Source organism: Monosiga brevicollis, genomic scaffold, assembly GCF_000002865.3.
Source record: "Monosiga brevicollis MX1 MONBRscaffold_2 genomic scaffold, whole genome shotgun sequence".
Classification (NCBI taxonomy): domain Eukaryota; class Choanoflagellata; order Craspedida; family Salpingoecidae; genus Monosiga; species Monosiga brevicollis.
In genome coordinates, this window is record NW_001865039.1 from 1,524,626 (window position 1) to 1,551,095 (window position 26,470).

The window sequence follows — 26,470 nt, forward strand, 5'->3', positions numbered from 1 at the left end:
CAGGGGCGTACAAGAAAAAGCGACGCATCTCCTCTCAGCGTGTGTTGCTCTGGTGAGTCGACCAGCATTGCTGGTTTGAGCGCCCCCGACCTGGCAATAATTTAGCTGGCAGACCGTGCAGGTACGGGCAGCAGGGGCTTCCTCGCAGTTGTCGCAGGTCAAGCCCGTCATGGCGATGGAAGAGCAAAGTCTGGGCCACGTTTGTTGAGGTGGCGAGACGTCACACCAGAGCCTGCGCCCGAAATAATCTTGGTTGTCGTTTTTTTTTTTTTGGAAAACAGAGCCGGTGCGTCAGGCCTAAACCAGAGCCGCTGCGTTGTTGATGGCAGTGCACTAAGGCGTACAGGCTGTGCTGAGGATGGGCATCAAACAAGTCCTTTCAAAGCGCTCAACGCAGCACAGAATGGAGGTTCAGCGTTGGGCGAGGCCTGAAGCTCAACCGGGAACATTGCAGTCAACCAGCGGTGGCTTGAAAGCGCATCAAATGTCCCACGAACAGAATGCGTCCCGGTGCAGGCCACTTGCGTACAAGGGTGGGCAGACACCACTTTTTTGAAAGCTCGTGCATGGTGGAAACGACAACAGCTGGCGGGCCGCAATAGCATCCCCCGACATGCAGCGGACACGTAGCCCCAAGCCCCAGAACCAGTTGTTATGGTGGATGATTTGGTTCAAAAAACCGACGCGAATATCACACTGTTTCAGCCGCCTGATGGGAGGCCCAATGGAGGATACCAAGGTGTTCAGACCCACAGCAGGAGAGGAGGAGAGGGCGGGGGAGAGACAGAACTCCATTCCGTTGGCTGTGGTCAGGGTTGTCCGCAACCAGATTACGAACACAGTGACGATACCATTTGTTCCACAGTTTGTCAGACGATTTAGACAGAACGTACAGCAAGCGAACAGAGTGAGAACGATTCGATTTTTTTTGTGGAGAAGAGAGAGAGAGAGAGAGAGAGAGGGCAGCGGAGGGCAGAGAACGGAGGAACGAGACACACGGGGTGTACCAGGGGTATACGGGGTGTACGGCCGCGCACGTGGAAGAACGGAAGCGTATGTGTGGGTGTGTGCGTGAGTGACTGGCTTATGGGGGATACGCCATGGGGGATCTGGACGCTGGGGGTCTGTGAGTGACTGTTACATCCGGCGTGCCGATCAAGCACCGGGCTCAACAGAGCTGGTGTTGGGGCAGTGTGCACGGCTTTCAACATCATGGCCAACTTGATTGCATACTCGGAGGGCGGGGTTCGCCTGTTCAATCGGGGACACCCCTTGCGGGAGGTTGGTCAAGCAGATACTCCTTTCCAGCCCGTTTGGCAAGACAGCTCAAATACCCGAGCGCCGTCCGCATCCCAATCGTTTTGCCATTGTCCTCATCCCATCCTTTCCGCCGAATCTTAGCTTGACGCGCCGCTGCAGCAGCTGTTTGCTGCCGTTTTGACCTACGTCGAGGGTCAAGGAGCGACTCTCCTCAGCTGCGATACTGTCACTGCCAAAGTGGTGTGGGCTCACAAGGGCCAGTGAGTTGATGTCGCGCCCCCGCTCGAAGCACAGTTTGAGCCTGTGCTTTCGTCTTATATCGCCACGGCCATGTGCCAATAGAATGCTGATGATCTTGCTCCTGCCGCATCTGGACGTGCGCTCGGATCAGCCATGGCTTGCTCTCCTCGATATGATGCATAGTCTTCTGGTACGTATTTTAGAGATGGGACCGACAGCATGTATCTGCTGTTGACCCAGGATCGATCTTCACGACCGGGTTCTTTCCTTTTAGTTGGCTCTGCTCGGTCAACCCGTCCTTGATAACACCAAAGCTGGCGAGCTTCTCCCCAAGCTCAAGGTGTGTTGCTCGTGCACAAGCAAACGCGTGATGATGACTTGGCCACTTTCTTCTCCTCGCGACGCTCGAGTGTGCACCTTGCACGTTTGCGCATTCGAGAGTCCTGATACCGTCTGGTCCGATTGTTTGGTCATTTCCTCTCGTCAATCTAGATGGCCTATCCCATTTTGGATCATCTGCTAGCCTTGCGCTTCGATCGTGGGGGTCTTTATTGTGCGTGTCCACATGTCCATGCCAATCTGGTCATGAAATGTTTCATGACCAAGCGCTGTGGTGGTGCTCGATCCACACTCTCCTCGTCAACCTTGTTTCATTCAGACTCGCTTGGACGGCTTGCTGTTGCTTGACCCAAATGATCAACGTGCTTCTTTAGTGGGAGCAGTGGACGTTGCGTTTCCTCCAAACGTGCCTGCCTTACAAAACGCGCTGGACCTCTTTGCCTACGAGCTTCAAGCCAGCCGCTGCTTTTTGATCGTACACGGGCGCGTCGTTGTGGCTTCGGACGAGTATGTGGCCGATTGTTCGCGTGACTCATGGCTCATGTTCTTGCTGCTTCGAGTGGCATTGCATTGCGCGAATGCCTATTCCATGGCTCACAGGCACGGCATCGCTGACGCAGGTATTGGTCATTGTCAGCCCGGGATAAGCTGGTGCTGGCGTGCTTCTTCAGTGACAAGAACGAACTGCCCAACGATCGCTTGGAACAGATATTTTTCCTTCCCGATGCTAGCCCAGATGTACGTCTCTTGTCGTGGTTGATCCTGGCGCAGACAAGACCGAGCCTTGTACCAGGTGAATGCTGGACGCATTGCTCGTGCTCAAACATCTTCATGTCCTTTCAGAGGCCTTTTCGCTTGCTGGCCTTTAACGTCATGGATAACGTGATCATTGGCGCACTGTGCGGCGCCGAGCCTTCCCTTCAGCATGTTGTAGATGAGGTAGGCTCCTTCTCGTAACGATTTAGCCGCTTTTGACACCCGATCTGAAGACGCATGGTGGTTTGGCGCATCTATAGGTTTTGGCCCAAGTGTGGCAACCAGCCTTTGAAGCGCTCGAAACAGCATGTACCTTGCACGTCAACCCCTGCGACATTGCGTGCCTCCACCCCGACATCTTGGCAGCCTTTGTGTGGGATCGCGCTTACCACCGGTGCTTATCGGTGGTGCGACCCGAGACCTCCCCATCGATACAACAAGAGCTGCTCCTCTTTGCTTTGGATGCCAATCGCCTTGATTGGGAGTGGCAATTGACTGCATCCTCGTCAACATCGGTCAAGGGTGTTACCAGTGCCAATTCCAGCCGCCTCTCGCATGTTTCCCACATTTCTAATCAGGATGACGGTCCTGTGTTGACGGTGCGTACCATCAGTCGCACACGGCCGTGATCCCGAGCGGCCTCGCACACACTCACTTTTGGTGTCATGTGGCTGTGCGTTTGGGTGGTGCATGCTCTGCAAAAGGCCCTGCAGCGGTTCGAGGGTTGCACGGGGGATAGTCGTTTGGTGGCCGCCGATGTAGGCTCGGACCTGATGCTCTACCTTGCCTTGAGGCCCCAGGTCTGTCATTTGCCATCCTGAAAGGCGACCGCTGACAATCCTTTCATTCACAGCCCTGGTCGATTGCTTTCGCCCATCCACTCTTTGATTCAGATCTTGCCGCTTAACGTGGAGCAGCGAATTGCGAGCGCTCAATCCTCGCTCGTAGCACACCTCCTCTAAGCGGGTGCGCCATTTGTTGTTCGAAATCAAGCCGATTAATTTTCGGTGCACATTTCAGGCTCGCACGTCCCGGACCACCGCAGCCCCCAATTCCAATCGAGTACTTCTGCATCGCGTGCAAGGCCCAATTCCATATCCGATGTTTGTTGCGAATTTTATGGTGAAGATGATAATGAATGAATGAATAGAAAAAAAGAAGGAGAAGGTGCTGAAGCAAGAGTGTATCTGAAGTGCCATCCAATTTCCGTCAGCGTGATGTGCTTAGCAGAAGGTCGTGCCCGATGTCGAGCATCAACCAACGGAACCCGGACAGAGGGAGCCAAACACCGGTCATCGTGTGCTGCGCACAGGCGAACACCGGCGCAGGTCTTAATCAGCAACACATGCAAAAGATTAACCTCTTGACAAGCAAGAAAGAAAACACCTCAAAATCACGAGAGCTTTTCTTGCTTAGAAGTTGATCATGGCACCCTTGCGCTTCTTGTCACCACCCAGCTCGAAGTGCTTGCAGCGCTTGAGAGCCTTCTGCGACTTGTACTTGCACTCAATGCACTCCATGCGCAGCACGACCTTCTTGGTGGTCTTGGCCTATTATTTTCGCACACAAGGGGTTGATCGGATGTGAGCATTCATCACCAGTTACCAAACTGAAGATGCCACGTTGGTTGGCAAAGAAACAAAACGGCAGAACCAGGGCGCGAGACAATGACAGAAACAAAAGAAAACATATACAAATAAAGGGAGCCCCCAAGCAAGTCTGTGGAGCCAAAGGGCCAAAGCAAACGCAAAAGGCCTCACAACCCAGACCCGCGTGTGCAGCGTGACTTCAGACTGACGTGCAAAAAAACCAGTATTTCCTCACAAAAAAGCTTCGGAAATGGTGTGGTATTCCATCATCACCAGTCACACAACGACACAAGGCTGGACTACATCCTCTTCCCGTTGACACACACACGTTCGGAACACTCGGAACATCCAACCACAACACATCATCTTGCTCGCACATGTTTGCACAACGCACAAAGCCGCTAGTACTGAAACACAAGACTACGACGCAAGGCATATGCCACGAGCCAACAGACAAAATGACGAGACCACAGGTGGGGCAATGGCTGTACCTTCTTGTGGAAGACGGGCTTGGTCTGACCACCGAAACCGGACTGCTTGCGATCGTAACGACGCTTACCTACACGCCATGGCACAGACCGGGGTGGAAAAATACAAGTCAAACAATCAGCGTCCGCACAAGAAACAGATAGACCTCGGCTTCAATCCAGCCTGCAAACAATTGGCATTCATCCAAATTCTGTGGAGCAAAGTACCTACCCTGGGCGTACAGGGAAGCCTTGCCAGCCTTGTACTGGGTGATCTTGTGCAGCGTGTGCTTGCGGCACTTCTTGCTGGCGCAGAAGGTCTTGCGGTTCTTGGGCACGTTAACCATCTGTGTGACAGGTCAGGTAGAGGTGGAGATGGATCAGCATGCATGAGACCCAAGGCTTGAGCAACGGTCAGGGGCAGAGAAGGAAACGACCAGAAAACCACGAGCCGAGCTGCAGGGTTCAGGCAAGCAAGGTCACAGCCGAAGCGGGGTGCACGGTTCCAGGCACGGTCCCAGGCCTTGCCATGCGCAAGGCTCGAGCATGGACCATGGCCTTGTTAGACCTGGCTCGCTCATGAGCGTGTGGTGGGTCTGGCTTTGTGCGATAAACCAGCCACACCTCACGCACGTGGGGAGTTTTTATTGAGCCGAGCCAGGCCTCGAACCCGATCCATGAGCCCGTCTCACACCAGCAAAGCAGGCCTGTTCACGGCTGCACAGGCACGTCGCCACCCACCGGGCTCCAACCCCCCGGCTCGCTGCGCCATGGCAGGGGAGGAGACACGCGACAGCGAGAGAGACTTACGGTGGCGGTGAACGAGTGCACACGATCAGAAAAGTGAATACGTTTAGACCCCAAAAATACCTTGTTTCTTATTCAACGTGGTAAAACAGCTGTTTAGAACAGAAAATTGCAATTTTGTTTGCTCCCGGACACACGGACGGACGAACAAAATGTCAGACAGATTTCCAGTCAGCAGCAGAACAAAAGGACCACCACTACGAGCGGGGGTGATAGGAGCCGTAATTGGCGCTGCTGGTGGGGTATGCAGAGTAGCTGCCATAGCCTTGTTGCTGGGACTGCTGTTGTGGTTGTTGTGGTTGTTGCGGCGGCGGCATGCCTGGCTGGGCACTGTAGGCCTGGTAGGAGCTCTATCATAACAGAGACAAAGGAGGAGTGAACCAAAAGTCAAGTAAGTGGCATGGCTTGGCAAAAAAAAAAAAAAAAAGCATCAAACCTGCTGACCTGATAGGGACCGGGAGCATAGCCCATGGAAGAGGGCGGCATGGAGGAGGGCGGCATGGAGGAGGGTGGCATGGAGGAGGGCGGCATGGAGGAGGATGGCATGGAGGAGGGCGTGCTCGCGTGGGCCATGGAGGAGGGCGGCATGCTCGCTGCCGCGGACGCTGCATGCCAAGGGTGCAAGGGGCAGATGGGTCAACCAGAAAGAAAAGAGGCGCAAAGCAACGAGCCGAGCAACATTCGCCCGGATACGAGCCAACGAGGCCTTTAATGACAAGGCAAGCTTGTCAAGGGAGCCGGACAGCCCCCCCAAAAAAAGACTCTAATAACCAACCTGGGGCAGTGCTCTTGCCTGGACCCTGGCTGGGATTGGCGGGTGAGGTAGGGGTGGGGGAGCCAATGGGATCAAAGACGCTGACGGCAGGGTTTGTGGTCTTGGGGGTGGTGGCCCGGGTGCTTGCCTGGGACGCCGAGCGCGCCAGTGCATTCACCACTGTGTGTGGACGGAACGAGAGGGAGTGAGAAACGGTTGGTCTGCAGTTTCCCTTGCTAACTGCTGGCGATCCAGAAGCACAGTCACAGTGGGCCAGTCACGTACTGCTGGTAGCCTGATTAGAGGCGTCGGTTGATGCCGAGGGTTTGCGGGTACCCGAGGTGCTGCCCGCGGTACCACTGCCACTGTGGCCGCCAGTCACACTGCCGGCCACCTGATCAAGGCGCCGCACAAGGTCGTTGACTGACACGCAAACATTTTGCAGCTGCCGGTGGATGTTGTCGATGCTTGCCGAGTCGATGCTCGAGACAGCCGCATCCGCTGTGAGAAGAAGGGCGGTGCGGTGCATGAGAAGGCGCAAGCGAGGTGATATCTGAATTTCAATATGGCAGCAATAGCCATGGCAAGGCCGGGGCAGCAAACGCAAAGGACGAGCACCTCACCACAAATGGTGAGCCGGACGGTGGCCGAGGACATGGTGGCCAAGTGCAGGTCCTGGTTGTCCACCATCGTGATCAAGTCACCATCTGTGTGCGTGGGTCGTACCAAAAGTGGGCGAAGACAGCGGTGAGGCGCCTCGCCACTTGGTTGCGATGGCCAGAAAGACTTTGGAGCTCTGTCGATATCGGAGCGGGAGCGGGGGAGCGGGGCCTCGCACCTTCATCCTCATATTTGATGGTAAAGTCATCCTTCGGGAGGCGACCAGTGGGGCCAAAGACGCGTTGGAGCATCAAGACGAGGTCGTCGTACGTCAAATCAGCGTTGTGAATGGGAATCTTGCGAATGTCGTTGCCCAGGCGAACTTTTAAGATGACCGTGGAGGCCCTGGTTGCCATCATGCTGGTCGCACCAGGCTGCGGCGGTTGTTGGCCTTGCTGCTGATACATATTCCCGTACCCGGGTCCTCAACGAGCAACACAAACAGCAAAGAAGCAAACAGCGGGGCAAACGCAGGCAAGTGCGAGCCACAAAGCCCAACGTCACCAGCAGGCAGCCACTGAAAAAAAACGTAACAACCAACAACAACAAGAAACTTCAAAAACAACACAGCATTCTCTCTGGTCCTCTAGCTCTCTCTGGCTTTCTGTGGTAGTTTCGTCTCTTTCTTTCATCTGTGTGTGTCTCTGTCTCTGTCTATTCGGCAAGCAAGTTTATAATGGAGAGGCAAATGTTAGATTATGTGGCTTTTTTTTCTTGCTGTTAAAAGCAGTTTGTGGGTTGAGAATGGCGGCGACAGGGTGTAAGATGAACGCGATATGGATGCTGGTGGCTACCATGGTGGCCTGGGCTGCTGCCACTGCGCAACCCAATGTATGTCCATGTTGGCTTGCTTCCATTTATCGCCCAACAGGTGTATGGCGTGCGGCTCGACGCCTCATTGTCCCATGGATGGTGCGCGCCTGATCGAAACGTCTCTCGGGCTGTGCACTCGCAGATCCTGCTTATTGTGGCAGATGAGTGCGTTTCTACTCGTGATGTGGCTGCTCCATGCCTGTGTTTATCGTGATGTTGGAGTCCTGACTACAACCTAATGCCCTTTCCCGCACAGTTGCGCAAACCTCACCGTGATCACCTTTGGCTTGCGCACAGCTTGGGCTGGAATGATGTTGGCTGGCATGAGCCCGATTACAGCCTTGGCCTCACCCCAAACATGAATCGTCTTGCTAAAGAAGGCATACGACTCAACAACCACCATGTGCAACCCTTTTGGTTCGTCGTGTGGCTTTGCTACCAAGCCCCGTGTTGTCAGGCGCATTGGCGCCTCGTTCACTCACCTTTGGGTTGCCGCTGCCCTGTGCAGCTCACCAACGCGTGCCACCATCTTGACGGGCCGTCACGTTCTGCGCTATGGTTTGCAAAACACTGTGCGTGTCCCACAGGCTCATGGAGACCATTGCCGTTGAATGCGTCTGCGCGCTTGCGCTCGGCGGTGTAATCCCTACGCTGACTTGTGCGCTGCCACCATCTAGGTCATCTGGCCCCAGGATGCATGGGCCGTCCCTCAGAATGAGACACTCTTGTCGCAAAACCTCAAAGCGGCCAATTATCGCACTGCTGCGGTTCGATGCCATTCTCCAGCGTCCCGAAGCAGTACAGCAGGCATCCCCTCATTGTGCTTGCCCTGATGATCGCCTTCATACCCACAGTTTGGCAAGTGGCATCTGGGGCTCTTCAAGGAATGGGCCCTGCCCACCTCGCGAGGTTTTGACGATCAGTATGGGTACTATTTGGGCGGGGAAGATTACTACAACCACACTCGCAATGGAGGCTTGGACTGGCACCGCAACAGGCAGCTTGTGACCAACGAGTCTGGTTGGATCTTGCCAAGCCATGACACCATCCGCTGGTTCAACCGCGCCCGTCATCGTCCATTCATCAGACCTGTACCTTAGGTATCTACAGCGCGGGGCTGCTCGGCGAGGCAGCGGCTCAATGGATCAGCCAAGGCCCCAACACGCTAGATGACGCAGAGGCGCAACCATGGTTCTTGTACATGGCATTTCAATCGGTTCATGCACCTCTCCAGGTACCGTCAAGAGCCTCGCGAGTTGTCCATGCGCCCGTTCGTCTTGCTTTGCATGTCACTATTTCCACCAGAGCACATGGTTGACAATTTGTGTTTCAACGGCGCAAGCGCAGGCCCCGCAGAAATACCTCGACCGGTTTCCAAACCTGACAGGCAGCGTGCAGGTCCGCAACGCCATGGTAGCAGCCTTGGACGATCAAGTTGGCCGCCTGTACGACACGCTCAACGCCACGGGTCAGCTGGACAACACGGTGATTGTCTTTCTTTCCGACAATGTACGCCACGCGTGGTCCTTGCTTCTTGGTCAGCTGCCCCGCTGAGACTGAGAGACTCACTCACAATGGCTGTTACTCCCACAAGGGGGCACCGTATACAGATGCCCTGAGTGATGGCGACCACCGTGAGTTGGTGGATGTGATGGGCCTATACGGTGCCAATCCGCCCACTCCACCCAACGGAACCCACGGCCCAGGCGGGGGCTCCAATTATCCACTGAGTGGTGCGTCTCTTGCTAGGGTCATGTCGACACACCTCGTTGACAAGTGCTAGGGAGGGTGGGTTGACAGACTTGATGGACTCGCCTGCTTGCTTTGCCTACCCCTGTCCGCAGGCTGGAAGCACTGGGTGTTTGAGGGCGGCGTGCGCTCTGCTGCGTTTGTTTGGAGTCGACAACTGACCAACCCGGGCAGCGTTCACCACGGCTTGTTTCACTCAGTGGATTGGTTGCCAACGTTAGCCCGGTTGGCAGGAGCAGATACATCGGCCAACTTGCCGCTGGATGGTTTGGATATCTGGGATGCGCTGCAGGCGGGGGGCCGCACCAGTCCTCACACAGAGTTACCCATCGAGATTGCAGCGTGTGGCGCTGACAAATCAGATTCAATTGTGGACGGTCCTCAGGCGGCCATCATCGTCGGGGACATGAAGCTGATTGTTGATTGCTACTGGCGGGGCACCAAGGACAAGGCCTCGGCCCAGCTGTACAATATTACGGCCGACTGGGTATGTTGCTGCTCCTCATTACTGCTCCTCCCGTTTCATTCGTGAGATGGGCTTCACCGACAATCACTTGCCCACAGAGGGAAATGACGAACTTGGCCAAGGTCATGCCCAAAGTTCTGGAGCACATGTTTGATCGCCTCGAGTACTGGGAGCAGCAATCAGTGCTGCCGTACGAAGAGAACGGCATTGATGGTAGCTGCGGTGAAGGGGCCCCACAGGGTCAAGACCCACCTCGCTGGGATCCTTGGTGCTGAGCTCTGGATGACTCTTTCAATCGACTGCAGCCCATTCTAGCTTCTGTGCTCTTAAAAATGGAAAAAAAAAGAGTGGGCCAACAGCACCATGTATTCCCATCTGGTCACCCACGATAGTACTAGCATGGCCCAACATGGCTTAACTGCGGCGATCGGACGAGAGCCGGTGTATTCCATGTGGTATGACCGTTGGCGGAAGTGAGAAGTATAAGTTGTTATATAAACAAGGAATGCACGGAAAAAACTCAAGTCTTGATCACAAAGGAACTGAGGGCACCTTGAATCTCGAGATGAGACCCGGCCCGTTCATGTGCACGTCCAACGCCGTATCTGGCTGATTGTTGGTCGGTCAATTGATGGTCCAGGAAGCAAGTCGTGAGTGATGGTCAACGAGCGGCCCAAAGTCCACGTTCCAACTGCTATTATGAGGGTCGGAAGGCAAAGGAAAAGAAAAAAAAAAGAAGGGGGCGATATTGGCGTCCCAGTCTGGCGTCTTTCAAAAATAAATTGCTTGCGATGCGACTAGTGCTGGGTGGTAGGGAAGATGGCTGAGTTGAGTACACCACTTAAAATGTAGGCTGTCAGGCCCCAGATGCGGTGGGGCGCGCCGTCAAACTGGGGCATCTTGACGCCGGGGAAGCCTAAGAGGTCAAGAGATAATGTCAGGGCGTGGGTGTGAGTCGAGGCGGGGCGGATTGCTTGTGTGTCTTAAGCTTACGCGAGGTCGACCAGGTGGAACGGAAGCGCGGGTCCATAAGGGTGGCAAGCGGCACTGTAAACACCTCTGCAACCTGGTTGTCCGTGACGGGTTGTGGTGAGCTCGAATGCAGGAGCAGTGGTGTGGTCGCAGCTTCAGCAGTGTACTGAAGCGCCAGGGGGGATGGTGAACAGCCGCACCTCGCTTTCATTGAAGGCTTGGTTGCGTGCGTCGACGTGGCCCAGGTAGGCGACACAGGGTGTGACGGCGGCGGTGGCATTCTTGTTTGTCACGTCGTGCCAGCGGCCAAGGATGCGTTGCGGGGTGAGGAAGATTTCTTCTTGACATTCCCGAATGGCTGCTGCCACGTCGTCGTGATCCTCAGGGTCCACGTGACCGCCTGGAAAGCTGGCAGGGGCAAGGTGTGTGATTGGTGGTGAGAAGTACCACGGCGGCGGCAGTGGCAGTGGTGAGCATGGCATGTTTACGAGACAAAGAAAGCAGTACCTGACTTCGCCTCGGTGGCTGCGAAGCTCGGAACTGCGAAGCGTGAAGAGGACTGCAGGGTCCCGGTTATGGTCATGGCAAAGAGCAACAAGAACGGCAGCATGGTTGCGGTCAAACTTGGCGGTGAGGTCAACACGACGCAGCTGGGCGAGCTGCTCCTCAATGTGGTCGAGCCCTTCGGGGTCAAAAGCACGGGCAATCATATCTGGGGTGGTGGATGCCATGGGGGCGGCGGCGAGGGTGTGGACCTGGGCCCATACGCGCATCGATGTCAAGCGCTGTGCGGCGCGCCGCCATGATTCAAGCAGCAGCATCGTTGTTGCTAGCCACATGGATCAGGGCGCTGCGCCGCGGGGAAAACTTGGTCGCTGCCTGCCAAGCTGGCCCGTCTGGGTCGTTTGAAAAGACAAAAAACACAGCTGGCGGGACCCAGTCCAGGTGGAAATTTAGCCAGGTGCTTCTTCCTCCGGTTTCAATCCGATCAGGCAGAGCAGCAGGAGATCCAGAAAGAAGAGGCGTGCCGCACCGTCCGTCGGCCCTGGCTGCCAAAAGTTGATCCTTCCCCTTCGAGCTCAACAAAAGTTTGTTAAATTGTTGAAGAAGCTCGGGGAATTGGGTAACAATGTCAGCAGTTACTATGTCAAAAGCGAAATCATCTCAGACTAATTTTTGCGATTACAACGATATAAAATTTCACGGGATGGCCACCGCCGCAGTTACATGCACTGCTGACATCACCCATTGCTACCACCTGTCATCCCTCGGCTGCGTGTGCCCTTCCTTTTGTTTGTGAGATGCACACGCATCCCCCTTTGCAAGAGATACGTGTGTGTGTGTGTGTGTGTGTGTGGGTGGTGTGTGCGATTGCATTTTATTCCTTCAAGCAAAAGGTACGCTCTCTCTCGCTCTCTCTCCTCTCTCTCTCTCTCTCTCAATGCTCTCAATCTTGAAAGGGCAGCGTCAATGATGCGCTGTGGAACGTGAGAAGAAGGGACGTGGGGTTCGGGGCAGTGCCTTTGGTCCCTTGTTGAAAGGGTGTTTGAGGCTTGTTTGGGCGAGCTGCTGCTCGTTGGACTGTGTGGACGCTCCTTGTGATTGATGGCATTTGGTCGGACTGCGTTTGTTGTTTGGTTTCGGGTTGCCTCACCGTACACACACTGTCTGGCTGCTGGTGGTCGTCTCGGATGCAGTTTGCTCGATCACACCGTTATTTTTATTGAAACGCCGTGTGTGCATATTTGTGTAATACCAGCAACCACACAGGCATCATGAGCGGTTTTTGTAAGTGGCGCGCTGCCTTTGCTGTTGATCGGCTGCGGTCGTGCTGCGATGCCTTGTTTCATCACGACCCTCATTTCTGCATCACATCAATGTCAACAGATCCTTCGCTTGAGGATCTCGAGGTCGACCATCTTGCGCGCGTAAGCCTCTGCTTTCTGCAGGATTGATGTCGCGTCACCCTTTGCTCTCCATGGTCACCTCACGGCCCGTGTTGCCCGAGATAGGCCCAGAACAATGCCGCGCAGGCGGTGGCCAGCATCTCTGCCAGCGCCGCGGCGCAAGAGCAGGCCTATGGCGTAGGTTGCGCCTTGAAGCTTGAAGCCATTCTGCCGGACGCATGATATTGTCCAATGACAAGTATCTCAGTTGACTCGTCCTCATGTTCCTGCTGCGCGCCATCAGGTCAAGAGCGATTCTAGCTCCCTCTACTCTGGTCTCGGACTTGAGGAATTTTTGACTGATGACTTTATGGGTCTGGACGTTTCGTCCCAGGCCATGGCCGCTCAACTACCCCAGGAACTGGCCGTGGCCTGCATGGCTCCTGCACCTGTCTCTACGCTGCCCGGTCAACAGGCCATCGCCTCGATCACCCCAAAGAATGATTTGGGCATGCAGCGAGCGGAAATCAAGCAAGGCGTGCGCAAGGTTGTGCTGGCCAAGGATGGCAGTGGCAAGCTTGGTCTGGCTGCCAAGTCCATCGACAAGGGCGTCTTTGTCAGCTTTGTCTGGCGGGACAGCGCTGCCTCGCTCGGCGGCATTCGCTTTGGCGATCAGATCCTCAGCATTGACGGCGAGAACGTTGCCGGCTGGACCGAAAAGCAGGTGCACAAGAAGCTCGACAAGGCCAACCCTGCCTGCATCACCCTCATTCTCCGCGACCGCCCCTGGTGCCGCACCGTTACCACCGTCAAGGACAGCACCAACCACGTCGGCTTTACTTACAAGCGCGGCGAGATTAACAACATTGTCAAAGACTCCTCTGCCGCGCGCAATGGCCTCCTCATCCATCACATGCTTGTCGAGGTCAATGGCCAAAACGTTGTGGGCGTCAAGGATGAGGAGATTCAAAAGATCTTTGCGGCGTCGCCCCGTTCCGTGACCGTCACGATCCTCCCCACATTTGTCTACAAGCACCTCATTCAAAAGTGTGTTACCCTGCCTTTGATTGTTTTGACATTGTCTCCCGCCCCCGCCCCCTGTTGTTGGTCTTGCCTCGGGTTATAAACTTGGTGGTCCGACACGAACAGCTCACTGTGGGTCTTCTCCTTGTTTGATGGCCGTGTCTTTTAGGGTTGGCTCGTCGCTCATCAAAAAGTACATGGACCATTCGGTGCCCGAGCTCTAAGAGCACCACTCGAAGCACCAGCCCAGCCCTGCCCCAAGGCTTGAAACTCGTAAACGTGGCGCCGGCGCCAATAAATCACACTTTGCACTCGTTCCTTGACACGTCCGGCTTGGTGGCCAAGGCCAGCCTCATTGAAGGATGGCCCAATAAGGATGGTGTGCGCTCGTCCTTGTTAGGGTCTTCGCCTTTGCGTGTTTTGTTTTCATCTGATTTTGTTTTCGTCTCGCTGATGTGATCAAGGTGACTTTTAATGTTGCGTGTTGTGTTGTCTGTACACGCGATGCCCTCATTTGTGGACGTGCTTGTATTCAACAATGGGTCAACCTTTCTATATCAATTTATGGTTACTCTTCCATTTCAATCTCGCCATGTGATTGCGAGGTTCTTTGAATGATAGAGTCACAGGGCGTACAATACAATGCGTGCAGATTTTGGAGAGTGGTGCGTGGAGCGAGCAACAGACCACTTGACAAGCAACGAAATAGGTTAAACAGGGGCATGCTCACACAGGGACCGCGCATAAACCAAGACGGGGAAAAGCGAGTCACAACACAAAAAAGAACAAAAGGCGCAACTCAAAACATCGGATACGCCGCGGCCTCCTCGAGGATGACCGACGTGCGTGCGTATGGGTAGGACAAGGCGAGCGCGTTTTGTGCTAGATGCCCATGTGCGGGTGTTTTCTGGACTCGCTGAGCATCACTTCAAGAACGGGCAAGTTGATGCGCAAAGTAGGAGGCTCAGGTGGCGCCTGCATGCTTGATGATGGTGCGCAGCTGACCCATGATGCGTTTCTTGACGTCATCCTTGAAAACCTGTATCATGATGGCATCGCCGGTGGCCGTTTCGAGGCGGAACGTGCGTTCGTCCACATCCTCCAATGTCTGTGCGGTGGCGAGATCCAAAAGGCCTTGTGTCTTCTTGGTTTTAATCTTCTTGCGCCATGTTAATTGTTGGCCGGTGATGGAAAACCACATGGGACGAAGGGTCTTGCGACGGAGGGAGCGGCCCGACTGCGTCTTGAGCAAAGCCCCCTGAAAGTCTTGAGTATCAAAGCTAAAGAGGCGATGGAGCAGTGCTTCAAAGACGGCTCGCCCGTCTGACGGCACCTTGCCCGAAGTTTGCAGGCAAGTCGCCTGCAGTAGCTGGCCCAGAGACTGGCCTTCCTCCTTGGCAACATTGGCCTGGCGCCGGAGATCCATTTTGTTGGCAACCAGCACTGCGGGAAAGCACTGTGGATCAAGAGGAGTATGGCATGTGAGTTTGGGCCTGTCCAATGGGCGCGAGGGTGGGCTGAAAAGAGGGTCACTGTGCTCGATGGTGGCGCGGCGGAAGGGAGGCGCATTTCAACACACCTGTCGATCCTGTATCGTACGGATTTCATCGATGATTTCATGGAGGCGCTCGTACGAGGTGCGATTAACGGACGAGTAGACGAGCACAAAGGCATCGGCGTCTTGAATGTGACGGCGGCGGCAGGGACCCAACTCCTCGCTGCCTCCTACCTCCACAATGTGGAGACGAACGGGTCGCTGATCATGGACGCGCACCAGGCGATAGGTATCTTCGATGGTTTCGTAGTGCTCGGGCTCAAAGAAGAAGGTATCAAAAAAGTATGAAGCCACAATGGCGGATTTGCCGACTCCTTGTTGACCTAGCACAACAATTTTGATGCTGTCTTCTTCCTCGCTGTTCCTGGGCACGGGGTCCGAGCTAAGCTGAGAAGAAGAGAGCACACTGTCTCCTCGAGAGGCACGCGTCACCAAGGCATCTGAATCTGTGGGAAGAGGCATAGGACTACGGGATCGGTTGGGTGCATCTGGAACGGGCTGGGCATGAGCGCCGAGGTCTTTGATATCGTCGTAAGCTGAGGGTGTCTTGTTGGCGGAGCGGTGGCGCGAGATGCGTCGGAAGAAGCCGCCGCCCTCCATGGCGGTCGACTTGTTCATTGACACCCAGAAGCAGAACAAAATGCGCTCCACTCGCCTGCCAAGCGAACGACCAAGCGAACGACGGCGTTCTGCACCAAGGCAGTGGTCGGGTCGGGCAACGCGACAGTAACAGCGACTTTAATAAAGAAAAAAAAAAGCAAGGCTGGGAGACTGAGGGGCGGCCGTTGTTCACACTCGGACTTTAAAGTTGGCGACCTGCCTGCAAATCAGGGAGGGGCACCAGTCCTACGAATACTCCGTGTTCTGCCAAGCGTCAAGCGTCTGCTGAGCATGAAAAGTCAATCGCGCTTCCGAACAATGACCCGTTGTTGTGCTGCTTGGCTTGTGGTCCAAGCTTGACGCTCGAGTTGCCGAGTAGATGCTGGAGCACCTTGCGACGGTGTCCAGGAGAATGCTACGCGGAGCCGCGATAAGCGGCTGTGGCGCGCATACAAAAGTCACGGATCTTGTCCGCTCCATTCCTGCTGCAGCAGCTGACGGATCACTGGGCGGGACAGCCGCTGCAGTGGCAGCGCAAAAGGGAACCCGGACGTATCGACTGTGGGCCATCCTCGCCATGGTCATCCGTGCGCCCAGCGCCATCGCGCCCCCACTCGACGGCAGCAACCGCGAGGGTTGAGTCGGGGAACACTGACGCGCCAGCGCCATTTTTTTCCCGGGCGCCCCGAAATATGATTCATGACTGATTTCGTTCTCTGGAGCTCATTAAATCGCTGACTGGTTTCGTTTGCTGCCAAATTTTGTGTGTGTGTGTGTGTGTGTGTGTGTGTGTGTGTGTGTGTTGTGGTTGCGTTTGTCACGCGGCTCGCACAATCTGAGCTTTTCCGGCATGTTGATCAATGGGTGTGGTTGATGCAAGGTGATGACGCTTGATTTTGAGATGATGGGTGTGGAGGCGGTTCACGTCAAGACTGTAACGGCAGCGCGCGTGATGGGGGTTGCTGGGGGGCCAAGGCTGGCTGTGGACCGCAGACGCGATGTGGCGGCATCTACACGACTTGCTGCCAGTGGCTCATAGAGCGCTTTGGTGTTTGATCCGTTGGGCTGATTCTATAACGTGTTAGTGGGTCGATTTCGTAAGAGTTGGGTCATGAGATGATGACCCGACGAGTGAGCAGGACAGCGCCGAGGCGCGCGACGAGGAGAGCGAGGCCATGGGTGTGAGGCGGGGCCACAGATGTTGTGTGCACGACTGTTGGCTGCTTAGAACACCCTGGGCTCAAGTTGAGGCGTTGCTGGGGTCGATCACTTCTAGATCATGGTCGGGCGTTTTTATGGCAGAAAGGAGCAGAATTCCATGACCACGCTTGGTTCTCAAGCATCGAGACCCCAGGGATCTAGCCCAGCCAGCCAATAAGACCAAGCTAGCCAGCCTGGCGACACCATGTGTATACATTCAATCTAACCCCCCTGCCCCATAAGCCCCCCTGCCGGACAGACGCACACACACTTCCTCAATTCGTAGTGTTGCGTGTGATCACGTCGTGTGTGTGTGAATTTTGTGCACACAAACAAAAGAAAAAAGTCTTTTGTTTTGGCTGTCTCTTACACACACACACACACACACACACACACACTCTCTCTCTCTCTCTCTCATATTTTGCACCTCGCGGGACTGTCACAGCAACAGCAACAACAGCAGCAGCAGCAGTCGTAGCAGTTTTGTGGTCAAAGCTGCTGGTGCTGGTGGCGGTGGCGGCGTGAACCGGCCTTGATAGCATTTGTCTAGCATATCTCTCGACCTCCCTCTCTCCGTTTCATTTACCACCGGCTTCGTTAGCCTCTGGATCAACTCAGCTCAGGTAACAAAAGTTGCACTGTGAGACCCCTTTTGCCAACTTGACCCAAACCACTGGACGCGAGCAAGGCCCCGGACAGCGGCTACACACACACACACACACACACACACACACACACACACACACACACACACACACACACACACACACACACACACACACACACACACACACACATACACATACACCCCTACACACACACCCTATGTCCTCTCCTGTGTGGGGTCGGTATTGGCTTTGTGCCTTGCGCCCCTCACCTCACCACACCACGCCCGCACACATCCTGGCGTCGGTAACCCATTTCATGCATCACCAAGTGTACAGGCGACGGACAGTGCGCGGGGTTTTTGCTTGCACACATGTTTGGGCCTCGTTCTTGACATCACAGTGGATCTAGTCGTTTGGCCCTATATTGCTCTGTCGCGACTGATTCCGACGTTTATTTGCCCATCGTGACCATGCCACCCGCGCCCGTTAGCATGGCTGCCCGCTCAAAGACGCCGCCGCCCGCCCGGCTGGCGACCGGCCGCCCTCGCTCTTACAGCCAGGACGAGGAAACCATCAACCGTCGCAAGCGTGAACAGTCCATCAGCTTTGAATATGTCCTTGGTGTGGAAGAGCTCACCGAGGACAACATGAGTGCCATCCGCGACCTCTTCAATCGCCATCTGCACTGCACCCTCGCCAAGGACGTCAGTGTGGCTACCGAGCGGGACTACTATCTCTCCCTTAGCTACACCGTTCGTGACCATGTCATGGTACGCCCTTGCTTTGAATCCAGTTTTCTTCCCGTCTGTATGCAACCCCGCCGCCCGATCGACTCGATGCAGCCTGTCCCACGCCTTTCCCAGATTCAGCCCTCACAAGCTTCGCCCCCACATGTCCGATGCGCCGCACTGCGTCCTCTCTAGTCGTCATGGCACAAAACCCACCGCGAGTACTACGCCAAGGACCCCAAGCGTATCTACTACCTCAGCCTTGAGTTTTACGTCGTGAGTCTGCATATTCAGTTTGGTCTTGACACCGACCATCACCGGTAGAATGCGCGCACGTTACCTCATTCCCCACGGCCTGTCCACATTTGTCAATACGGAATCTTGTCTTCTCAGGGTCGCAGCCTCACCAACATGATGATCAACCTGGGCATTCATGGCCTTTGTGCTCGCTCCCTCTACAACATGGGCCTGCGCATGGAGGAGCTCGAGGACGTCGAAGTCGATGCTGGCCTCGGCAACGGTGGTCTCGGCCGGTGTGTGCGGGCATGCCTGCCTCCAACACCCCCGGGTCATGCCACCTTCACCTGAGAGCTCACCTTGCTTCTCCCTCACTGCTTCACAGCCTGGCCGCCTGCTTCCTTGACTCGATGGCGACGCTGGCGCTGCCTGGCTACGGCTATGGCTTGCGCTACGAGTACGGCATCTTTGAGCAAGCCATTCGCGACGGTTTCCAGGAGGAGCTGCCCGATGACTGGCTCAAATTTGGTAACTTTTCTCCGCCCCCCTTTTTTTTTCCTTGTCATATCCCGCTGCTCTGGCACACGTCAAGAGCTGCCGCAATCTTGTTGGACCACCCATCATCGTCATCATCGCCATCCTCAATGTCCAATGCATGCGTTAGGTAACCCTTGGGAAGTTCCCCGTCCCGAGTACATCCTCCCTGTACAATTCTATGGCGATGTCAAGTGGCTTGATGATGGCAGCTTCAACTGGGAAGATGGACAGATCGGTTTGTTCTCCCGAGCACACATTCCCGTACTACTGTGCGCATTCAATACTCTTGATCAAATTCTCATCCTCATTTCGCGCTTCCCCTGCTGACCTTTGCTTCCAGTCCTCGCTGTACCATACGACACACCCGTTCCGGGCTACCGCAACAACACCGTCAACACCATGCGTCTCTGGAGTGCGCGTTCCCCCAACAGCTTTGACCTTAGCTACTTCAACCACGGCAATTACATCAAGGCTGTCCTGGATCGCAACCTGGCCGAGGTACCTTGGGTGTTTCTATTTTCCTTGTCCGCCCGTGTGGGAGCAGTCTCGTCCAGCTGCACAACCTTTCTGAGTTGACGGACCCACGTTACGCTCTCACCCACCGCGCCGCACCCCGTGTCTTCATTGACCCTTGGTTCTGTAGCGCATCAGCATGTGTCTGTACCCCAACGACAACTTTTTTGAAGGCAAGGAGCTCCGCCTCAAGCAGGTTCGCTCGCCGCGCCATGGCCTCGCACATGCGCACTCAGTCTTGCTGTCCGGCACGTGCTTTTCTTACCTTGAGCCACGCAAGCGCAGTCATTCCTTTTCTCAGCCAATCCTGCTCAACACTACTGTGTGTCTTGCCTTGATCCTACGCTAGGAATACTTTCTGGTTTCTGCAACTCTTCAAGACATCATTCGTCGCTACAAGCACTTCCGCACCGGCATGAAGGATCGCGAGTCTCTGGAGCGCACCAACTTTGATCTGCTACCCATGAAGGTGGCTGTTCAGCTCAACGATACACATCCCTCGCTGGCCATTCCCGAACTGATGCGCATTCTTGTGGACCAAGAGGGCCTCGAGTGGGACCAGGCATGGGAAATCTGCACCTCAACCTTTTCCTACACAAATCACACCATCTTGCCTGAGGCTCTGGAGCGCTGGCCCGTGACTCTGCTTGAGCGCGTTCTCCCCCGCCATTTGATGATCATCTACGAGATCAACCGCCGTCACTTGGACCACGTCACGACCCTGTTTCCGGGTGATCTTGACCGGTGCTCGCGTATGTCGCTCGTTGAAGAGCTTGGCGAAAAGTCGGTCAACATGGCCCACCTCAGCATTGTGGGCAGCCATACCGTCAACGGCGTGGCAGAGATCCACTCCAACATCCTCAAGGAGAGCACCTTCCGTGACTTTTACGAGATGTGGCCCCAAAAGTTTCAAAACAAGACTAACGGCATTACGCCTCGTCGCTGGTTGCTCCAGTGCAACATGCCCCTTGCGAACCTCATTACCGAGTACATTGGTGAGGGGTGGATCACTGACCTCGATCAGCTCACCAAGCTCACTCAGTTCCTGGACGACGATGTCTTTGTCCAACGCTTCATGCAAGCCAAGATGAGCAACAAACGCAAGGTTGCCAAGATGCTGCGCAAGGACTACGGCATCGAGGTCAACCCCAACTCGATGTACGACATTCATGTGAAACGCATTCATGAGTACAAGCGACAACTGATGAACCTGTTTCACGTCATCACGCTCTACAACCGCATCAAGGCCAATCCGCGTGGCCAATTCACGCCTCGCACCGTGATCATTGGCGGCAAGGCTGCTCCCGGCTATTACATGGCAAAGATGATTATCAAGCTGATCACCTCGGTTGCCGACGTCGTCAACACTGATCCCGACATCTGTGGCCGCCTCAAGGTCATTTTCCTTGTCAACTACCGAGTCTCGCTGGCTGAAAAGATCATTCCTGCCTGCGATCTCAGCCAGCAGGTCTCTTTGGCCGGCACTGAAGCCTCAGGTACCGGCAACATGAAGTTCCAGATTAACGGCGCCCTGACTATTGGGACGCTTGATGGCGCCAACGTTGAGATCGCCGAGCGCGTTGGTGAGGACAACATTTACATCTTTGGCATGAAGGTGGATGAAGTTGATGAACTCAAGGCCAAGGGGTAAGTGTATGCTCGAGCGATTTTGTGCCGCCGCGCTCACACTTGTCTCCGGGCCGCTCGTTGTTTATTTACAAAGCTCTCCTGCTCACATCAACGTCATGGCATCACCTTACATGGCTGCTTCAGATACGACCCCGTTTCTTTCTACGAGGAGAACCCCGAACTCAAGAAAGTCATCGACATGATCCGTGATGGCTACTTCTCTCCTGATTGCAAAGACCGGTGCGGCAGAGACCATCGCACTCCTTGTTTGTGTGGCAGGGTTTTGCTGCTGTTACCTGGTGTCCTTCGTTGAAAAAAAAAAAAAAAAAAAACCGCGGGTGAATGACTCACAGGCATTGGGCCGAACCCTTTGTTGCTCTTTCGACCATTGCTAGCTTCCACAATCTCATCGACACCATCACGGTGCACGGCGACCGCTTTTGCGTGCTGGCCGATTATGCCGACTACATTAAAGTGTGTTTCTACCTGTTCGGATCAAAATGTGGTTTTTGTTCAAGCCGGGCATCGTGTGCTCAACTGTCAAGTGCAACTCGCCTCGCCATAGGTGCAAGAACAGGTCTCAGAAGACTACCTTGATCAAAAGAACTGGGCCCGACGCTGCATCATCAATGTTGCCAACGGCGGTGGGTGACTTGTTTCGGATTTGCTGAGAGTTGAGTTGAGTTGAGCTCATGCTTCTTCTTTCGTCTTTTGTGCAGGATTCTTTTCCAGTGATCGCACCATCAAGCAGTACGCAGACGAAATTTGGAACGCAAAGCCTGTGCCCATTCGTGATGAAGATGAGGCCGGTGCTTCGGACGTCTCAGCTTGAAAGCTCGTCTAAAATGCGATAGTGTCATACTTTGTTGGCACTCTTTGTGCGCGTGTGAGCGAGAGTTTATGCACATGCGCACGCTCTCTTCTGTCGTTTCTTTTGTTTCTTCACTTTCTCTCTCCTTGTTCTCATTGTCGTGCCATTTCCTGCTTGATTCCAGTCATCGTCCCTACGGTCATGACTTCTATTCATCCTCGATTTCCTCATCTCAGTTTCAGGTCCCAGCTTCACAGCCACCATCGCACGATGCGAGGACACAAAATTGGGTGATTGGCAGACATACACCGGACACAGACATGGAGATACAGAGATACAGAGATACAGAGATACAGAGATACAGAGATACAGAGATACAGAGATACAGAGATACAGAGATACAGAGATACAGAGATACAGAGATACAGAGATGTGATGTATGTCAAGCAACGAGTCTGCAAGCACACTCAAGGTGGGGATGCTGATTGACCGTTGGTCGGGGGTGTGGGGTGTTTGGTTTTATGTTGTGGCTGTTGGAGTCAGTGGCAAGCAAATCGCAGAGGCGGGGAACTCGAAGCGACATCCAAACAATCCGTGTTTGATGAGCTTGCCGTCCTAGCGGGTTTCTTGGAGACAGTCATAGTGGTAATAGTAGTGGTCGTAGTTTTCGTTGTGATGGTTGTATCCGACTCAAAAGTCTCAACGGTCGTTGTGGTGGTGGTTGTAGTGGCTGGGGCTGAGTTTGAGTCGGTGACCGTACTGGTCGCTGTTGTGGGGCCCGACGAGCCGGGTTGTAGCGTGTGCGACGAAGCAAACGATCTGCTCTTAGAAGCAGCAAACGCCTTCGGCGCAGCATCGGTACTGGTTGGGGAAGTAAAAGAAAGTGACGATTCCGGATTAGTGGCGCTTACGGGCTCTAAAGGAGCAGTGGTGGTAGTGTTTTTTATTGCGCTAATTGAAGAAGCAGAATTGACTGGAGTCGATGGCAACAAGGTACGCTTTGGTGAACCAAAAGAATGCTTTTGTGCAGGAAATGTGCTGCTTGCTGAAGTATTTTTGCTAGAGCCAGGGGCAGGTTTGGTTCCAAATCCATGTTGGGCAGGCATCCTGGGTTTGGTAGTGCGAGCAGGAGACTCAATGCCAAATGAAAGCGCTGATGTCGCAGCCGCAACCGGCTTGGGGTCAGACCCACATGCCTGAGCCGCCGTGGGTGTAGTGGCTGTCGCTTCACGCGTGGTAGACCTCACTAGAGTTGCCGTGTCATTGAGCTTGGTGGTCGACGTTGTGGTGGCTGCTGCTGATGATGATACGAAGGATCCGAAGCCACCGAAACTAAAGGTTCCAGACCCATTGGGCTTTGCTGTTGACGTTGTGGTGGCTGCTGATGATGATGAAACGGGGGATCCGAAGGGTGCACAAGCTATTGTTCCAGATCCAGTGGGCTTGGTGGTCGACGTTGTGGTGGCTGCTGCTGATGATGACACGGGCGATCCGAAAGGTGAACTAGCTGTGGCCCCAGTCTCATTGGGCTTGGCCGTCGTCGTGGCCGTTGATGAGGCTGCTGCTGATGACAATACAGGGGATCCGAAGCCACGGAAACCCAAAGTTTCAGCGTCATTGAGCTTTGCTGTCGACGTTGTGGTGGTTGCTGCTGATGATGATACGAAGGATCCGAAGCCACCGAAACTAAAGGTTCCAGACCCATTGGGCTTTGCTGTTGACGTTGTGGTGGCTGCTGATGATGATGATACGGGGGATCCGAAGGGTGCACAAGCTGTGGCCCCAGTCTCATTGGGCTTGGTGGTCGACGTTGTGGTGGCTGCTGCTGATGATGACACGGGCGATCCGAAAGGTGAACTAGCTGTGGCCCCAGTCTCATTGGGCTTGGCCGTCGTCGTGGCCGTTGATGAGGCTGCTGCTGATGATAATACAGGGGATCCGAAGCCACGGAAACCCAAAGTTTCAGCGTCATTGAGCTTTGCTGTCGACGTTGTGGTGGCTGCTGCTGATGATGAGACCGGGGATTCGAAGCCACGGAAACTAAGGGTTCCAGTCTCATTGGTCTTGGTGATTGACGTTGTGGTGGTTGCTGCTGGTGAAGACACGGGGGATCCGAAGGATGCACAAGCTATTGTTCCAGATCCAGTGGGCTTGGTGGTCGACGTTGTGGTGGCTGCTGCTGATGATGACACGGGCGATCCGAAAGGTGAACTAGCTGTGGCCCCAGTCTCATTGGGCTTGGCCGTCGTCGTGGCCGTTGATGAGGCTGCTGCTGATGATAATACAGGGGATCCGAAGCCACGGAAACCCAAAGTTTCAGCGTCATTGAGCTTTGCTGTCGACGTTGTGGTGGTTGCTGCTGATGATGATACGAAGGATCCGAAGCCACCGAAACTAAAGGTTCCAGACCCATTGGGCTTTGCTGTTGACGTTGTGGTGGCTGCTGATGATGATGATACGGGGGATCCGAAGGGTGCACAAGCTATTGTTCCAGATCCAGTGGGCTTGGTGGTCGACGTTGTGGTGGCTGCTGCTGATGATGACACGGGCGATCCGAAAGGTGAACTAGCTGTGGCCCCAGTCTCATTGGGCTTGGCCGTCGTCGTGGCCGTTGATGAGGCTGCTGCTGATGATAATACAGGGGATCCGAAGCCACGGAAACCCAAAGTTTCAGCGTCATTGAGCTTTGCTGTCGACGTTGTGGTGGCTGCTGCTGATGATGAGACCGGGGATTCGAAGCCACGGAAACTAAGGGTTCCAGTCTCATTGGTCTTGGTGATTGACGTTGTGGTGGTTGCTGCTGGTGAAGACACGGGGGATCCGAAGGATGCACAAGCTATTGTTCCAGATCCAGTGGGCTTGGCGGTCGACGTGGCCGTGGTTGCTGCTGATGATACGGGGCGATACGAAAGGGTGAACTAGCTGTGGCCCCAGTCTCATTGGGCTTGGCCGTCGTCGTGGCCGTTGATGAGGCTGCTGCTGATGACAATACAGGGGATCCGAAGCCACGGAAACCCAAAGTTTCAGCGTCATTGAGCTTTGCTGTCGACGTTGTGGTGGCTGCTGCTGATGATGAGACCGGGGATTCGAAGCCACCGAAACTAAGGGTTCCAGTCTCATTGGTCTTGGTGATTGACGTTGTGGTGGTTGCTGCTGGTGAAGACACGGGGGATCCGAAGGATGCACAAGCTATTGTTCCAGATCCAGTGGGCTTGGCCGTCGTCGTGGCCGTGGTTGCTGCTGATGATACGGGGGATACAAAGGGTGAACTAGCTGTGGCCCCAGTCTCATTGGTCTCAGTGGTTGACATTGTGGTGGCTGATGCTGGTGGAGATACGAAGGTTCCAAAGCCACGGGAACTAAAGGTTCCAGCCTCATTGGTCTTGGTGGTTGACGTTGTGGTGGCTGCTGCTGGTGATGATACGAAGGATCCGAAGCCATGGAAATCCAAAGTTCCAGCCTCATTGGTCTTGGTGGTTGACGCTGTGGTGACTGCTGCAGGTGATGACATGGGCGATCCGAAGGGTGCACAAGCTGTGGCCCCAGTCTCATTGGGCTTGGCCGTCGCCGTCGTTGTTGATGAGGGTGAAGCCCCAAATGTAGAAGGGATCGGGGCACCAAAATTAGGGGGCTTGGCCGCCGTCGCTCCAAAGGTAGAAGAAGTTGGGGAACCAAAGCTACCAGGCTTGGCCGTCATTGTCGTCGGTGAAGCATCAGCACCAACGCCACCAGCTGCAGCTCCTGATGGGGCGGTAGAGCCCAAAGAAAGGCTGGATGCGGGAGTAGTTGCCTTGGCTTCCAGCGCGGCAGTGGAGCCAGCCGTCGCCGACTTGGCCTGTGCGGCCCCTTTCTTCTTGCGCCCCAGAGGAACACCACGCTCTTGAGGCAAGTGCAGACACTGTGCAACAGTCATGAAGCTATACCCGCTGTCCGTCAGCGCAAAGCGCGCATCCGCCTACACAAGTCCAGGTTCAAGCCCGAGTTGTGAGTGATGCCTGCCTCAGCCCAGCCCAGCTTGCTCATGTTACGCATACCTTGGTAGCGCCCTCTGCATCCATGACATGTTCAGTATTGATGCAGTGATAGAACAGGATCTTGCCGCCGGAGGTGAGGATTGTGACGATGGGGCTGGGTGGTAGTTCGATCGCAGTCGGCGGCTCGGTCGGCAAGACGGTTTGGTGGCTGCCAGGCTGACAGGTAGCCAGAGCCATGCCAGCCACAGTTTCAGGTGAACCGTCATCCGTGTAGGAAGGCGGATCTAGAGGGTAGAT

General features: G+C 54.9%; 9 protein-coding genes across 9 annotated transcripts; 4 read left to right on the forward strand and 5 right to left on the reverse strand.

Annotated features, from left to right (window-relative positions):
- Positions 1–1,212: 1,212 nt before the first annotated feature.
- On the forward strand, positions 1,213–3,741 carry MONBRDRAFT_22161 (uncharacterized protein; the record flags this gene model as incomplete). The annotated part of the gene is made up of 11 exons (XM_001742178.1): positions 1,213–1,281; positions 1,402–1,520; positions 1,603–1,690; positions 1,775–1,840; positions 1,993–2,053; positions 2,214–2,346; positions 2,460–2,577; positions 2,683–2,778; positions 2,856–3,194; positions 3,300–3,395; positions 3,616–3,741. The coding sequence occupies 11 exons, from the start codon at positions 1,213–1,215 to the stop codon at positions 3,739–3,741; spliced, it is 1,311 nt and encodes a 436-aa protein (XP_001742230.1).
- A 266-nt stretch (positions 3,742–4,007) lies between these two features.
- Positions 4,008–4,998, reverse strand: MONBRDRAFT_13723 (uncharacterized protein; the record flags this gene model as incomplete). Its single annotated transcript, XM_001742625.1, has 3 exons — positions 4,008–4,145; positions 4,676–4,743; positions 4,884–4,998. 3 exons carry the CDS (start codon positions 4,996–4,998, stop codon positions 4,008–4,010), a joined length of 321 nt encoding a protein of 106 aa, XP_001742677.1.
- A 657-nt stretch (positions 4,999–5,655) lies between these two features.
- On the reverse strand, positions 5,656–7,231 carry MONBRDRAFT_5046 (uncharacterized protein; the record flags this gene model as incomplete). The annotated part of the gene is made up of 5 exons (XM_001742626.1): positions 5,656–5,808; positions 5,903–6,063; positions 6,234–6,392; positions 6,498–6,713; positions 7,051–7,231. 5 exons carry the CDS (start codon positions 7,229–7,231, stop codon positions 5,656–5,658), a joined length of 870 nt encoding a protein of 289 aa, XP_001742678.1.
- A 1,311-nt stretch (positions 7,232–8,542) lies between these two features.
- On the forward strand, positions 8,543–9,732 carry MONBRDRAFT_2548 (uncharacterized protein; the record flags this gene model as incomplete). The annotated part of the gene is made up of 4 exons (XM_001742179.1): positions 8,543–8,705; positions 8,786–8,919; positions 9,033–9,194; positions 9,469–9,732. Coding segments are annotated over 4 exons (723 nt in total), but the record flags the coding sequence as incomplete, so codon positions are not given.
- Positions 9,733–10,697: 965 nt separating this feature from the next.
- MONBRDRAFT_5048 (uncharacterized protein) lies at positions 10,698–11,603 on the reverse strand (the record flags this gene model as incomplete). The annotated part of the gene is made up of 4 exons (XM_001742627.1): positions 10,698–10,816; positions 10,894–10,966; positions 11,073–11,280; positions 11,380–11,603. The coding sequence occupies 4 exons, from the start codon at positions 11,601–11,603 to the stop codon at positions 10,698–10,700; spliced, it is 624 nt and encodes a 207-aa protein (XP_001742679.1).
- A 653-nt stretch (positions 11,604–12,256) lies between these two features.
- MONBRDRAFT_17135 (uncharacterized protein) lies at positions 12,257–14,359 on the forward strand. The gene is made up of 6 exons (XM_001742180.1): positions 12,257–12,269; positions 12,570–12,660; positions 12,760–12,800; positions 12,885–12,956; positions 13,063–13,805; positions 13,951–14,359. The coding sequence occupies exons 2-6, from the start codon at positions 12,648–12,650 to the stop codon at positions 14,003–14,005; spliced, it is 924 nt and encodes a 307-aa protein (XP_001742232.1). The 5' UTR covers positions 12,257–12,269; positions 12,570–12,647; the 3' UTR covers positions 14,006–14,359.
- A 686-nt stretch (positions 14,360–15,045) lies between these two features.
- MONBRDRAFT_2929 (uncharacterized protein) lies at positions 15,046–15,702 on the reverse strand (the record flags this gene model as incomplete). Its single annotated transcript, XM_001742628.1, has 2 exons — positions 15,046–15,237; positions 15,361–15,702. Coding segments are annotated over 2 exons (534 nt in total), but the record flags the coding sequence as incomplete, so codon positions are not given.
- A 2,689-nt stretch (positions 15,703–18,391) lies between these two features.
- On the forward strand, positions 18,392–22,220 carry MONBRDRAFT_21041 (uncharacterized protein; the record flags this gene model as incomplete). The annotated part of the gene is made up of 12 exons (XM_001742181.1): positions 18,392–18,514; positions 18,668–18,748; positions 18,866–19,005; positions 19,095–19,237; positions 19,374–19,481; positions 19,587–19,744; positions 19,890–19,955; positions 20,109–21,406; positions 21,533–21,628; positions 21,784–21,862; positions 21,954–22,032; positions 22,108–22,220. The coding sequence occupies 12 exons, from the start codon at positions 18,392–18,394 to the stop codon at positions 22,218–22,220; spliced, it is 2,484 nt and encodes an 827-aa protein (XP_001742233.1).
- Positions 22,221–22,738: 518 nt separating this feature from the next.
- Positions 22,739–26,410, reverse strand: MONBRDRAFT_22170 (uncharacterized protein; the record flags this gene model as incomplete). The annotated part of the gene is made up of 3 exons (XM_001742629.1): positions 22,739–25,035; positions 25,071–26,154; positions 26,234–26,410. The coding sequence occupies 3 exons, from the start codon at positions 26,408–26,410 to the stop codon at positions 22,739–22,741; spliced, it is 3,558 nt and encodes a 1,185-aa protein (XP_001742681.1).
- Between the last annotated feature and the right edge of the window lie 60 nt (positions 26,411–26,470).

Bases quoted from the DNA above. Each gene is read 5' to 3' on its own strand.
- MONBRDRAFT_17135 (XM_001742180.1), top strand. The intron at 12,801-12,884 runs GTAAGCCTCTGC...TGCCCGAGATAG, and splicing joins AGGTCGACCATCTTGCGCGC to GCCCAGAACAATGCCGCGCA. The intron at 12,957-13,062 runs GTAGGTTGCGCC...GCGCGCCATCAG, and splicing joins CGCAAGAGCAGGCCTATGGC to GTCAAGAGCGATTCTAGCTC.